This window comes from Channa argus, chromosome 8, assembly GCF_033026475.1.
Source record: "Channa argus isolate prfri chromosome 8, Channa argus male v1.0, whole genome shotgun sequence".
NCBI lineage: Eukaryota > Metazoa > Chordata > Actinopteri > Anabantiformes > Channidae > Channa > Channa argus.
The window spans coordinates 25,919,333-25,934,738 of record NC_090204.1 but is presented as its reverse complement, the minus strand read 5'-3'; the positions used below and the strand labels follow the sequence as shown (position 1 = coordinate 25,934,738).

Genomic DNA, 15,406 nt, shown 5'->3' with positions numbered 1-15,406 from the left:
ACCTTGTTCGTTTGTGCTGTAGGCCTCTATTGTTCTCTGAAAATGATTATAAACACATCTCTGGCAGAGACACAGCTCCACCGAATGAGAAGAGAGTATTTGGGGGGACAGTTCTTTTGAAAATCCTCTCTAATTTATAATAGTCACTGGGAGCAGATTAACACAATGCCTTTGTAGCGACTTTAGTACAAAGTGTATCCAACAGGTTAAAGTTTATGATACTATCTGCAGAACTATGGTTTGTTTTTACAGATTGAAGAGTTACTCCCTTAAAAACTTTTGTAATGGCTGCTTAGTTTTACAGATCTCTCAAAAATGCTCTATAAATGCATCAAAATCAGATAAACAAAACTGATGTTTAAACAACCAGCCAACATAAACAAAAACTAAACAAAGGGTTTAAACAACATGTCACATTAGATCAAAAAAACATTTAGTTGTGTTAGAAGAATGAGTGTAATTTTTTGACTTACTGTAAAAATTTCCAGGCAAAGATTTTACTTATAATTCTAAGTGGAAACAACAAGTTATATTTTAGAGTGTACATTGATTTTGTATTTAGTTTCTTGTGTTTGTTTCTCAGGAAGTTGTGAGGAATGAGATCCAGGTAATGAACCAACTAAACCACGCTAACCTCATCCAGCTGTACGCTGCCTTTGAGTCACGCCATGACATCATCCTTGTCATGGAGTAGTAAGTCTGGATGTCTGTGTGTTTGGATTGGGGGGGGGGGGCTATTAAAGGTATTGTGGAGTGTGTCGTTTTCTTTGTCTTGTAGTGTGGAGGGAGGGGAGCTGTTTGACCGCATCATTGATGAAAACTACAACCTGACAGAACTAGACACGGTGCTCTTTATACGTCAGATCTGTGAAGGGCTGCAGTACATGCATAAAATGTACATCCTCCATCTTGACCTCAAGGTAAACCTGCTTAACCTTTGGATGTCATGTGGTCACAGGTCTCCTTATACTTTCATATTGATTTACTGTATGTTCCAGTTTCCCCACTGACATACATTCCGTTCCACACCTTAAAATGGTTTCTATATTTTATGCTCAATTTGTGCACAGCTCTGTCTCATTTATAGCCCCAGTAAACTGCAGTCTTGGATGGATCACAGGATGGGCCAGTCTGTTCACTAAATGAAAAATAAATGATGCAAATAGTTAAAAATGAATGCCTGACCTGCTCAAAGACACACACAATGACCAAGAATTGATGATTACAAAACATCTAAAAACACACATAAAATGTCCAAAAACATACATGAAATCTCTGAAAACTGAGAGTCAGAATGACTGAAACGTGAGACAAAATTATAGACAACAGATGCCAAACTTTCAAAACCAAATATAAAGTTACCAAAAGCAGACTCAAAACAACAAAAAATAAAGTGTGGGGGGCCCTTCTACAGTATATCAATGTCCAAGGACCCATTTTCTCTTAATGGGATACCTGCAATGTGACAACTGTTTATGAAAGTAATCCCATAGAAATCAGTGAAACCGCTCTCTATACACAAAAAGCTATTAAACTTGATTGAACTATTTATCTGCAATTATGTAAATGTATCCTCTGTTCCTTTTCAGCCAGAAAACATTCTTTGTGTCAGCAGAGCTACTAACAAGATTAAAATAATTGACTTTGGCCTGGCCAGAAGGTAAAATTTCTCAGCTGTTTACTGTCAGCAGCTTTATACCCTTGTCTATCGAACGCCTCTGATATACTGTATGTGCTTCTCTTGCCTTATTTCTGACAGGTACAAACCCAGGGAGAAGCTGAGGGTCAACTTTGGTACACCTGAATTCTTAGCACCTGAAGTCATCAACTATGAGTTTGTTTCATTCCCCACAGACATGTGGAGTCTTGGCGTAATCACCTACATGCTGTAAGTATGAGATGTGTACTCATATGTGCGTGCACAATAAAAAGAAATACGGCAGCTCCAGCTGAGACTGGTTCCGTCTCTGTCCAGGCTCAGCGGATTGTCTCCATTTTTGGGAGACGATGACAACGAGACACTGAACAACATCTTGGCCTGTCAGTGGAGCTTTGAGGAGGAGGAGTTTGCTGACATTTCGGACGACGCCAAAGACTTCATCACACGGCTGCTGGTAAAGAGCAAGAGCTGGAGGATGAGTGCAGCAGAAGCCCTCAGACACCCCTGGCTGTCAGACCGGAGTCTGCACTATCGACTCAATCAGAAGGTAAAACTCCCACTTCATCCGAACACAGAATAATTTGAAAACCCTGCTGACGAGAGAGTTGTTGCGCATTCCTGCTATGTTCTGTGCACCAGAACCCCACAAAACACTACTTACATTGTGTCGGTTGGAGCAATTTGATTTCTTTCTCTTAAGTGTCAAGGATGATTCCCGTCTCTGTCCCTCCTGCTGATTTTTGGAGAAACAAACCACAAACACAAACCAGTGTTACTGCACTTAGTTGATGCACTGCTGATTCATTTGTTTCTCTCTCATTGCAGAAAAACAAATGCCACTCCACACGTTCTCTGTTGCCACAGAGCTAGACAGGTAATAATACTGCATCCATTCATTACATGTACTTTAAATGCAGTAATATGCTGTTCCCCTCCTGAAGCAAAATTCTTTTCTGTCTCCCATCTAGAAACACTGAGAGGCCCCTGTCTGTACTGTGCAGGGCCCTGGAGCCAAACACTGGACCAATGCTGCTGTACCTGTACTGGATAACTACTCTCTGCCTCGCAACCTCAAATTAGAACAAACTGTCTGCTGTCCTGTAGAGCACATACCGTCAGACTGAGCCAGTGAGGAGTTTCTGGTTCTATGGTGCTTAGTCCCTGTAGCTGCCAAGAAGTAATAGTAAAGCAACAGTGAATCCAAGTATTATCCAAGTATCCAAAGTAATCTGCTGCAAAGGTAAAGACAATCAGCAGTTTGGTTCCAAACAAACATTGTAATTCCCCATAGAGAGTAATCGGTTGGTCTTGTTCTCCTGGTTTGTTGCATGCTTTGCACTTTCTTCCCATTTCTTCAAAATTCAGCAAACAACAGAACAAAATATAGGCAGGGTACTGTTCTTTACTGTATATATTATGTGAGAAAGAGTTCTTTAAATTTACAAGTCTTATAAAAAGCTAAAATACATTTAATACTTGGTTGAAGTTGAAGTCACACTCCACTAATTTATTTTGTATGTAACAGAGCACCGCTTCATAATGTCATTCCCCTGAAAAGTCAGAATGTCTCAGTGACTGAATAGTTGGTGCCATGCTTTACTGATGCTGCTGTAGACGCTGCATTGCCTTCTGTATGCATTCACGGCCCTTGCTCGCCTTGGCTTTGGCAGTTTGGAGTAGCTCTCTTACCTTCCATGAAGGCACAACGAACAACTGAATACTACCTACGAGTAATTCATGATTATGACTGAAGTGGATTCTTATGTTCATTTATTTTCTGATTCAACACCAGACTGTACTTGAAGTGCAAAGCTTTTATTCAAGATGGCATTTTTTTCTTCAGGGGAGACAAGCAGGATTCTGTACACTGCCAGTGTGAACGAGAGCCAGCAGCAGAGTGACAAAGGCATCAGTCAGAGCTTTATTGTCTCAGCTTTTCTTCTTTCTTCACTCAGCTGTTGGCTGCTCTTTTGAAAAATAGAAAAGCTTTGTGATTTTAAATACTTTATTGATTTCATTGATTGATTTTTATTAATTTCTTGTGTATTGATTAAGCATAAGTAATGTAGATAAATAAAGCACACTATAAAATAGTTTGTTTCTTGAAGTCTTGCATAGTCTTGACAAAAAAACTTGCATGAGTTTGTATACTTTTGCCACCACTGGTGCTCTCACATTTCTGCATTTCCTTACACTACACCTAATCTTGCACTTTCATCAGTCGATGATAAATGGTCTGCTTATAAAGCGCTTTATCCTTCTTATTCAACTCTCATTCAGACCTGTTCAGTGTGGACCACACCTCTCATCCAGTGACAGCTGGGCTAGGCCTCAGCCCCTGAACCCAAGGTTTAAGTGTGCTGAACAGGGTAATTCGAACAGGGTCATTTGTTTAAGATAATTGATAGATGGACATACGTTGTGCTTAGAAGGTGATGATGAAGATCATGTTAATATCAGTTTCATTAAGTACATGCAGTTCCTCTTTATATTCATATGTCCTTCGATTTAAACAATTTCTCAGCTCAGCCACTAGAGAGCAGCATATCTAAGATGTTGTGTTGGATTCATTTACCACTGTTGGAGCAGCTGAAAGCTGAACAGTATGTCAGCTGAGAGAATCCAAACCGCCTTTACCAACTGATACTCATCAGTGTTTTTCCAATCCAGAGTTGAGCCTAGAATGCATAGATCCAGTCCTACACGCAGTGTCCTTACAACCATCACCCCCCCACAACTCCCCAATACATATAGAGACTGTGTCTGTTCCCTGACCAACTACATAAACCAAAAACAACCATAAGATGAGTTAATCATGATAACCTAATAAAAGTTAAGACTACTCCTATTACAGAACAAAACCCCAAAACTATGAAATCTGAATTATTAAATATCAGATATCTATCTTCTAAATCTCGGATTATATCTCGGATATAAATGACTTAATAAGCGATCATCAATTCGATTTATTTTGTCTCACTGAAACTTGGTTGCAGCAGGAAGAATATGTCAGTCTAAATGAGTCAACCCCCCCTAAGATATATTATATGTGAGAATATGATATATTATCATGTTCCTAGAAGCACAGGCTGAGGTGGAGGAGTAACAGCAATCTTCCCCTCTCGCTTACCAACCCTAGACCTAAACATAGTTAGAACTCATTTGAGAGCCTTAATCTTAACCTTTCACATCCAAACTGCAAAATTTTTCTGACTTTCTATCTGATTTACTACTTAGTACAGATAAACTCATTATAATGGATGACTTTAACATTTATGTAGATGCTGACAGTAACCGCCTTAGCACTGCATTTAAATCTTTATTAGATTCAATTGGTTTTTCCCAAAATGTAAATAAACCCACAATAACTGTTTTACTCACACCTTAGACCTTAAACCTTAGACGGATGGATTTAAAGCGGATGATTTAACAATATTTCCTCACAACTTTAAAGAAATTATTCTTTCATCATTTGCTTCACCATACTGTATGTCAATACAATGGAAAGTAGCCACCTTAATGTTACTCCTGCACAAGTTGATTATCTTGTTGAAAATTTTGCAGCCTCACTAAGTAAAATGCTTGTTAGTATTACCCCTCTGAAAAAGAAGGCAGTAAACCAGAAGAGGTGATCTCCATGGTATAGTTCACAAACACGCAACTTAAAACAGGCAACACGGAAGTTAGAAAGGAAGTGGCATTCCAGAAATTTAGAAGAACCTAATTTAGCTTGGAAAAACAGTCTATTAACAGTTTCTCTCCATGATGCCAGAACAGCATATTATTCATCATTAATTGAAGAACACAAGAAAAACCCTCGGTTTGTGTTCAGCACCGTAGCCAGGCTGACTAAGAGCCATAGTTCTGTTGAGGCTAGTATTCCTTTAACTCTGAGCAGCAATGAATTCATGACTTTCTTTAGGAATAAAAATGTAGCTATTAAGAATTCACCAGATCCTCTCCCCAAATATTACAGACAGATCTTCACATTCAACAGTGCTAGAATCATCAATAAGGCACCAATCCCTCTTTCACTGCTTTTTACTCATAGATCTCGCTGAGCTGACTTCAATTATAAATGGTAAATAATCCCTTATATAGCACCCTTATCCAAAGTGCTTTACAATGTTGATTCTCATTTACCCATTCACACACCGATGGCCGAGGCCGCCATGCAAGATGATCACCTGACCCACCGGGAGCAACTTGGGGTTCAGTGTCTTGCCCAAGGACACTTCTACATGCAGCTGGTAGCAGGGATTGAACCACTGACCCTGTGGTCCACAGTCAACTGCCTTACCAACTGAGCTACAGCCGTCCCTCTATAAACTCATCAACCTGTCTCCTAGACCCTATTCCAACTAGACTGCTCAAGGAAGCTAATAGATACGTTCGTATTAGATATCATCAATCTATCTTTAGAAACAGGCTATGTTTCCACAGGCCTATAAGGTAGCTGTAATTAAACCACTCCTTGAAAAACACTGTCTTGACCCAAGTGTTTTAGCCAATTACAGACCAATATCTAATCTTCCCTTTATTTCTAAAATCCTTGAAAAAGTGTTTGCAAAACAATTTCCTTCAGGATTTAGAGTTCCTCATAGTACAGAAACAGCACTGGTAAAAGTCACCAAAGATCTTCTCTTGGCCTCAGATAATGGACTCGTCTCTATACTTCTGTTAGATCTTAGTGCTGCATTCGATACCATTGATCCCAACATTTTATTACAGAGACTGGAACATAAAATTGGGATTAAAGGAATTGCACTAGGTTGGTTTAAATCTTATCTATCTGATAGACTTCAATTTGTTCATGTTAATGATAATTCCTCCATGCACACAAAAGTTAGCTATGGAGTTCCACAAGACTCTGTTTTAGGACTAATTACTTTTTACTTTATATATGTCTCCTTTAGGCAACATTATTAGACAACTCTCCATAAATCTCCATTGCTATGCTGATGATACCCAGCTATATCTATCTATGGAACCAGGTAAAAAAAAAGAAGTTAATCAAGCTTCAAGCATGCCTACAAGACATAAAGGCCTTGATGTCCCACAATTTTTTACTTCTGAACTTTTTTTTTTTTACTTTTACTTCTGTATGTCCAACCATATCGTTACTCTAAATGGCATAAGTTTGGCCTCCAGCACTACTGCAAGGAACCTTGTGTTATTTTTGACCAGGACTTGTCCTTTAACTTACATATAAAAAAAAATCTCTAGGATAACCTTCTTCCACGTACGGAACATTGCCAAAATTAGGAGCATCCTGTTTCAAAGTGATGCCTAAAAACTAGTCCATGCATTTTATACTTCTAGGTTGGACTAATCTAATTCCCTACTTTCAGGATGCCCCAGTAACTCCCTGAAGAACCTGCAATTAATCCAAAAGGCTGCAGCAAGAGTGCTGACTGGAATTAGCAAGAGTAGCTGTCCCCTGGCTTTGAAGCTGTGTGTTTTCCAGCGTGCAGCTACTGGTCCCACCAACCTGCCCGATGTTTTGTTGTTGCTTTTGTTGAACTTTTTCTTTTCTGTCTCCACTTCCCACTCATCCCAACCGGTTAAAGCAGATGGCCACCCACCCTGAGCCTGGTTCTGCTGGAGGTTTCATCCGTTAAAGGGAGTTTTTCCTCTCCACTGTTGCCTAGGGCTTGCTCAAGGGGGAATTGTTGGGTTCTTTCTATACATCTTTATATTCTTGACTTAATTCTGTAGAGTGCATTGAGATGACTTTTGTTGTGAATTGGTGCTATATAAATAAAGTTGAATTGAAAGTTGAATTGAATTGTTTTTCTACCCTTCTCTGTGCCAGGTGGAGCACAAAAAGACATGATATATAATTTTGAAATGGCGAAAAGAGTAAAACAAAACATTTTTTAATCAACACTATATTTGATGTACATTGAGCTCATATTGACACTTCAGCCCAGGGGTTGGATGAACAGCAGAACATCAGACATGAATCTAAACCTTCACAGTGTAATTGTGAGCTGAGACCATCTATGCTCCCCCACCCCCACACAGAGAGACACACATGTGAAGAATTAAACTTTTTTTTTCACAGCAGTGGACACACAGCCAGACCCAAATACCTTGAAACACGCAACGAGACACCTGTCATCTAAACAAGAGAAGAGAAGAAGAAGACGAGCCCTAAGCTGTAACAGAGCTGTGCTGTTCTCTTTTGATGACGCAGGGTGAATGAGAACACCGCTCTTCTTCTCAGGCCCCAGGCCTTGGTTTTTTCCTCCCTCTGCTCATATGATGGTGTTTGCTTTAGATTGTAATGAAATCACAACTCACATCATGCTGTGAGGGCGAGAGAACTCTTAAGGCTACCAACACCCTCAGCTGGAGCAGATGTTGCTACAACATAGAAGAATAGGAAGAGATTAAGAACTCATCTGAGCTCCTGTTAAGGTAGTGCCTAAATATAATTTCTCAATGTATCCAGTTCTGCTCTTCAATTGTGTTTATTTTGGACCATAGAGATGCAAGCCACAACCAACAAGCCACAACACAACCACTTAAACCACAAATATCTTGAGTCACAAAAACACACACTTTGTGAGAATTATGTGTAATATTTTCTGCATTTGGTTCTTGTTTAACTGAGCTTCAGATGTTTGTAGTTTGCTTTATTGTCACATGCCCTTTCAGCATACACCAAGATTGTTGTTGTGAAGTTCTGTTATGTAATCATGTGTTGATTGTTCTTGAAATATTAATGCATAAATATCCTAAAATGGTAATTACCCCTCTGCATCAAAGCTGGGAGTATTTTCAGTATGTGTAAAATAAAACCGACATGGGTTGAAATTTTCAAGCTCTCAGGTGCTCATGAACAGCCATATCAGACCAAAGACAAAACAAAACAAACAAACAAACAAAAAATACTGACCTTTGTTACACAGTATGTCTCTTTTTTGTACAAATGACTGTGTGTTTTCAGTTACAATGCCCAGTTATTTAAAGGACGCCACAATTTCTGCAGTCCAACAGAACCTGGTACCTTGTGTGTAAAAGTAATACACAATACTTTAGTTTTGGTTCCATTCAGCTGAAGAAAGATTTACAGCACCATGGTGGAAAGTCACCCACCACAGGATTGTTCAGCAGGTCTATTACCAATCTGTCACCTGCACATTCAGGAGATGATCAATTTCAACCTCACTGATACAGTTTAGCATGTGTGTAAAACGTGTAAGAAAGGAGAGAGGACACAGCCTTTGGTGAACCACATGATACTTTATAGGATCTGACAAATGTCTGTTCACTCTCACCCTCTGAGTTCTGCAGGTTAGGAAGTCTAAATAACTGTCCAAATCAATCAGGTCAGGTTTCAGGCATTAGATTGATATCTGTCTGCCTCCATTTCAGTTTAAAATTCCATCTAGCTTTTAGTTTCCTTCCACTGAAACTCAGCAGGGAAACACAAAGAGAGATCAGTTGTACTTACATGCTTAAGTACAGTAATCTCACAAGCACATTCACAAACAGTTTCATCAAATAAGTTTCTCAAAGTATGTGGTTAACTTCATGGAAAATATCATTGGGCACTTTTACAGGAAATGTTGTCTCAATAAAGGTCAAATTCCCGATACCTAATTTAGCAGGAGACATGATGTTTACATTTTCCAGTGACAAAGTTGATTGAAGTATGACTCTTTCCCAAATATTTGTAATGATTATTTCATTATATTTTCTATTTTAAGTTTTTGTATGTTGTTAAGCATCTCTTCTTAAGCATCAATTTATAGTATTTGAATATTTATAATTTTTAAATTTGTACAATCAAAGAAAAACAACGCACAACACCACGCCTCCCCCCGTTCTGCAGGTGTCGCTGTCACAAACAGACCGCCATTGTTCTCACGCGCACTGCGTCTTGTGTTAAATCTCCTCTGACGTGCTGACGTTGTATCTTCTCATTGGCTTCTCACCTCCGCTTCCGGCTACGTCTTGCGCTTTGCAGCGGTGTATTTAGGTTTGCATGCTGAACAGGTTTGTCTGTAACTGCTCGCCCTGTAACCAAACACACGTTTTTTTGTCGGTTTTGTCGCACAGTGTGACAGCAGCCAGCCAGACAGGGAGGGATGGCCTATTGCTCCGAGCCTGCTAACGCTAGCTCCGCGATAAACAGAGAGCAGCAGAGGGAGAGGAAGGTGGCCGTTATCACTGGCATCACCGGACAGGTAACTTTATTCAAACCTGAACCAGCGCTTAAATTAGCTTGAAGTCGTTGTATAAAGGCAGATACGGGGACAATTATTTATGTATTGGATTTTGAAAATATCCTCACTTCTTACTGGGCTGAGTTTCCTCAAGAATATGTTTGTAACCTGCTTAGACTTGTGGTAGGTCTGACAGCGTCAGATTCAAAAATTAAAGGAAAAGTTACACTTTGTTACACTTTAGCTCAGTTGGTAAAGGCAGTCGTCCACAGGATCAGTGGTTCGATCCCCGGTCCTGGTTATATGTCGAAGTGTCTCTGGGCAAGACACTGAACCATTCCCATTCCCAGCTGTGCAGTTCCGGTCCAAGCCCGGTAGGAATTGGGGAGGGTTGTGTCAGGAAGGGCATCCGTCAGGAAGGGTAAAAACTGTGCCAAATCAACATGCGGACAATGATCCGCTGTGGCGACCCTGAACTCACGGGATAAGCCGAAAGGACAAAAAATCAGACCGCACCAGGCCAGGTTTCAATATAGAAGCACTGTCTTCAATATAGAAGCACTATACCTAGACTTGATAATCTGCCCTAACAGGTCTACTTTACTAATTGTTTAAATCTTTATTTGTGCTTAGTTCCAACAACCAGACCACATAAAACTTGCTAAAGTTAAAATCTACTGTACTTAGATTTGTCAAGTTTGGATTAAAACAACCAAAGAAGTTAAAAGTATTTTATTTTTATTTTTTTTAAACCTTATTATCTTCGTGCAAACACAAAAAGGGTGGTTTAACTGTTTTTCCCCTAATCGGTCTATGTAAATTTATAAAAACATAGAATTTGCATCTGTCAGCACGGACAGACCAGTCTGTACAGCACAGTACATCGTTTATAATGTCTGATGTGTGAACAGGCCTGTGTTAATCTGTCTCCGCTTTTTGATGACATTTTCTTTATTGACACTATCAAAATGTGGCATATTACTTACTTTAGGCTTATCTTGAATAGTTTTTCAGCAGTAGAATAATCTGAGTTCATGTGACAAATAGCAGGTTTAACCGCAAAAAAGTTGTTAATTTAACTTTGCCATGTTCTAATTTAGTTTGTCCATTTTGGGTGGGGAAAAAAGGAGGTTTTGAGCACTATTTCTAGCAGTTTTTTCCCCCACAACACCTCAAATTCCGTCACAAGGGGCTCACTCTGCCACACGGTCAAGAATGTAAAGTATGATTGGTGATGAGTCTGAGCGTTTAAAACTTACTTGCCTGGTCTTTTTTTGTTGGTTTTTCTTTGTACTTTCACAGTTTACTGCTATTTACTGTGTTTCTAGCGAGTTCTGCATGTTTTGACCAACACAGCCATCACTACCAGTTCAGCTAGTTTTTGATAGGAACTTTCATGCTTGCACGAGCTGTGTGCAGCAGGTGGGAAGATGAGTCTTCACCACTTTCTTTATATCGGCATGTGGTTCTGGACACTGCTCAGTTATAGTGATAGCATTACTTCTACAAGCTTTTAAATTATGGATTTACGATAAGCTGTTGAAACCAGGACTATTTGGGACTGACAGCTGCCGCAGCTTCCCCGGTGCGTACATGTATTTTATCTTTCGCTGCTCCACCTCAGCATAAGCATGAACCTGGGTTCCAACGCAATAACTACTACAAATTGTTTTTTGGCCACAATATAGGTACTGCTTCCTCTCTCCCCTGCCTCCTCCATCTCTCCCTTCTCATTTTTTTACATTTACAGTCGCAGTCAGTCAGTCACTTAAAGTCTTGAATTTGCATGCTGCAAATGACTTCTTCAATTCCCACCAGAGTTTTTCTGTCGGGTGACTGTGATGACCACTTTAGAATCTTCCAAGACTACTTGTATAACCAAGCCTGGGCTTTGAGTTATCCTTGAGATCATAGTCCTGATTAAGGTCTAATAATGATCAAACTTCAGCTTCTTCACCGACAACATGACCTCTTCTTGATAAAGGAATGATGAGAAATCTTCCTCAGAAATCTTTTTGCGGATTTCTAAGGAGACAGGTGATGGCTTCCTTTTTCTGCCAAGTCCAGTTAGTTTAGCTACTGTTCCTCTAATTTTGCTTCTTTTGCTTCGTTTCTCTAGAACTATTCAGTGCCTTCACCATCTTTTTGTGTTTTTTTTTGTTCATGTTGGCTGATATTTGCTACTGTAGATAAATTAAGGCTTATAATACTAAATATATAGAATTGCAATATTTAGAATTACAATTCATTAGATGTCATAATTTATAGTATTATGAATATCTTGAAAAAGTACCTAATCACAATTTGCTATTTTGAGTTTATGTACTAGCACAGTGCTGTCAATGTAGTTGTTATAACTTTTATTATACCAAAAAAATGAAAGAATCCTGATTTATGTTATCTGTTAAAAACCTAATATTAGCAAAACTGTCTTGACTTTTACTTTCAAGTTCTGATATTTTTCCCTGGACAGACACACCTTAATCAGGAAATCCTTAGTCAGAATTTATATACATAAAATATATAAAAAAGTGACTTTGAGGAATTTTTAAAAATAATAATAATTTGCCAGGTATTTGTCAGACATTTGTTACACATTCATAAAAGATACTCAGTTTCACGTGCGTGTGTGCGCGTGTGTTCTTCAATTGCAGAAAAGCATTGTGATGTTATGATTTGCATCACAGCAAATGAGCAGAGACTCTGGGACCATTTAATGGCTTGGGGTTAAAGTTTTCAGTTGACATTTCCTAAAATGCAGCTCTGGAGAGAACTATTTGGGTTGCTGGAAAGTCATTCTCAACAAGTCACTTCTTTTGCCAAGCAGCCCTTTCCAATTCACCATTTAAGCAGACAACAATTAATTTTTATTCTGCTGGTAATGAGGCAGGCAAGCATCTGGATAGACCATCTCAGAAGTTACTAACTTGGGCCACAGGGGTCACGGTAATTCCATAAATTGTCTGGCTAACTACTGTTCATAAATTTCAGGGCAGCATGCTGCTCAGTCCGAATATTTTTGACTGCTTTCCCAGTGTGAAGTATTAGAGTAAGAGGGTGTGAGTTATGGGAGACCACCTGAGTGCCAAGGCAGAACTGCAGCAGAGCTGGGCAGGGGCTCTGGCTGACAAGGCTGTTTTATGTTCTGGGGTTATGAAGAGGACAGGTTCAACCTCAGTGTTTAACAGTAAAACTTTACCTTGGCTTTGAGGTTCATCGAATTTCTTCAGCTCCTCTGGTTGGAAAAACAATGCTGTATTGCAGTACGACCCTTCTGCCTGCTTGATGTTCATCCTACAAGCCTCTTTTTTTTAATCCTTTGTTGGTGTTTTATACTCTTCTCTCATTCTTTGCTTTACTCCACTGTTAGCAGCATAGGATGGAGTTTGAGTGAGTGCCAGCAACAATAACCATGAAGTTAAGAATTTGTGCACACATCTCCTCTGTCGCTCATAATTGCTCCTGATGGCTCCTTGAAGGCTGATCCTCTCTGAAGTCTGGTAACTTGTAGTTAGATGGGAATGTCCAGCTGCAGCTGGTGCTAAAAAAGTCACAAACATGCAAAACACTGGCAGGAACATAAGAGCCAAGTTAAAATGTTGTTATATTAGAGCCAGTTAGGACTAGACTAGTAAAACTACAAAGTGCAAGCATGTGCAAAGCAAAGCTAGTGCAAACATGAAGCTTGGTATCAGTCCTCTGTTCTGTGTGAAACTCTGCTTGCTCCATACGCTTCACAATGTTCTGCACAGCCATTTAGTCATCCCTGAACACAACAAATAACTACAAATACTACTACAAAAGTTTATTTTGAAGCAAACATTCTCCGTGGACGTACAGGAGAAATGAGCTAATATGAGAATGTAAATATCATCCATTGATATATTCAAAAGCAATAAGTATTACCATTAGCGTGTTACAGTTACAACAAATTGCTCTAAAATGTGTTGCTGTGACTTGTTTCCACTCACCCCAACCGGTCAAGGCAGATGGCCGCCCTCCCTGAGCCCGGTTCTGCTGAAGGTTTCTTCCGTTAAAGGGAGTTTTTCCTCTCCACTGTTGCCTAGGGCTTGCTCAAGGGGGATTTGTTGGGTTGCTTCTACTTGTGTAGTCTGGACTTTATTCTGTAGAGTGCCTTGAGATGACTTTGTTGTAAATTGGCATTATATAAATAATGTTGAATTGAATTGAATTGCTGTGCTTTGCTGTTTAGATATCTCAGCCTGGGTTAAGGCCCTCGCTTTTGGCTGAGCAGGGACTACCCTTTCACTTTAACCACCCATTCTCTGTTTACAGAATGGAGGGGTTCATAGGTGGATGCTGGCTGTTCATTAAATGCATACATACATTTAATAAACTATCAGTATCCTGAATTACATAACTGGCCAAATGTTCAAAATAGTTTCATTGTGACTTTTCTTCTATAGTGTATACTAATATTCCCCAAAATATAACCCCTCAACTACTCCCTGTATGCTGTTGCAGGATTTGAATGTATTTTTACTGTGGGTATGTAGTTGTCCTCCCTTACTTCCTGTGTGCAGAGGAAGCTTCTTCACAGCTTCTGCTTCATCACTCATATTGATACAAAGAAGCTCTGTACAGTCAGTGGAGAAACTGAGGCCACTCTTCACACACCACACAAAGTGTTGACACTCTTTTTCTGCGTGCTTCTTTATGCTTGTCTGTGTTGTGGTCTCTGATTACAGCTTCACTAAACCATGTAAGGCCTAATTGCTGACCAGTGGCATGCTTGGCAGCTTCTGCCTGCGGTCTGAAGAAAGCACATTAAAGTGATTTGTAGCTTATTCACAATGACAAATAAACACACTTAAAACCATAACTCACAACACTGAGATCTTTAAAATGTGGACCTGGTTAGCAATTTTTCCCATTAGACTTTTCTTTCCTAACATCATGAAGGTGATCAAACACCACAGAGGTTGACGTAGTGGTACTGTTCTTGTAATTAGTTCCATAATTAACCTATTCACTGTTACACCAGCAGGGGGTACCAGACTCCTAGTGCTGAGTGCAGAAAAAGGTTGGGAAATCCTGAAGCAGTCTCAAGGAGAACTCTGATACTGAAGATTTGTTGTCCAGCAAGGCAGTGACTACAACCATACAGCCAAAAAAACACGGCAACAGTTTCAAGACAAGGTTAATATTCTAGACTGACAAAGTCAGAGACCACATCTCAATCAAGTTAAGAAATGGTGGCTGGACTTGAAAAACGCTGTTCACTCAAGATCGTCGCGTACCAGTTACAGAGCTCCACAAGTTTGAAATAGGCATTGGGAAACATTGTTTTACATTTGAATCCACAATTTATACATTTATACAACATCCACTCAATACTAACCAGAAGGAGGTGAATACATATGCAATCAACCATTTTCAGTTTTATATTTTTAATACATTTTCTTTTATATTCGTGTATAAAAAGCCAACTTAAACTGACCATAATTCAGCAGTGCACATGGGAAACAATATATAACCTACAATGTTTGGTCTTTTTTTAATATTAGAAATGTGTGTTTAAATAAGCTAATATAAAGTGTATATGAAG

At 39.4% G+C, this 15,406-nt stretch overlaps 2 protein-coding genes across 7 annotated transcripts in view; both read left to right on the top strand.

Annotated features, from left to right (window-relative positions):
• Positions 1-3,751, top strand: part of mylk4b (myosin light chain kinase family, member 4b) — a 34,315-nt gene extending 30,564 nt beyond the window's left edge. For all 4 annotated transcript variants that reach the window (XM_067512271.1, XM_067512270.1, XM_067512272.1 and 1 more), the window contains 7 exons: positions 584-693; positions 779-920; positions 1,590-1,660; positions 1,760-1,888; positions 1,976-2,207; positions 2,486-2,534; positions 2,629-3,751. In XM_067512271.1, coding sequence (XP_067368372.1) covers positions 584-693; positions 779-920; positions 1,590-1,660; positions 1,760-1,888; positions 1,976-2,207; positions 2,486-2,530 — 729 coding nt within the window. In that variant the 3' untranslated portion in view covers positions 2,531-2,534; positions 2,629-3,751. The remainder of the gene's footprint in view (positions 1-583; positions 694-778; positions 921-1,589; positions 1,661-1,759; positions 1,889-1,975; positions 2,208-2,485; positions 2,535-2,628) is intronic.
• Positions 3,752-9,603: 5,852 nt separating this feature from the next.
• Positions 9,604-15,406, top strand: part of gmds (GDP-mannose 4,6-dehydratase) — a 165,626-nt gene continuing 159,823 nt past the window's right edge. For 2 of the 3 annotated variants that reach the window (XM_067512268.1, XM_067512266.1), the window contains exon 1: positions 9,604-9,858. In XM_067512268.1, coding sequence (XP_067368369.1) covers positions 9,760-9,858 — 99 coding nt within the window. In that variant the 5' untranslated portion in view covers positions 9,604-9,759. The remainder of the gene's footprint in view (positions 9,859-15,406) is intronic. The other variant, XM_067512265.1, reaches the window with a different exon arrangement.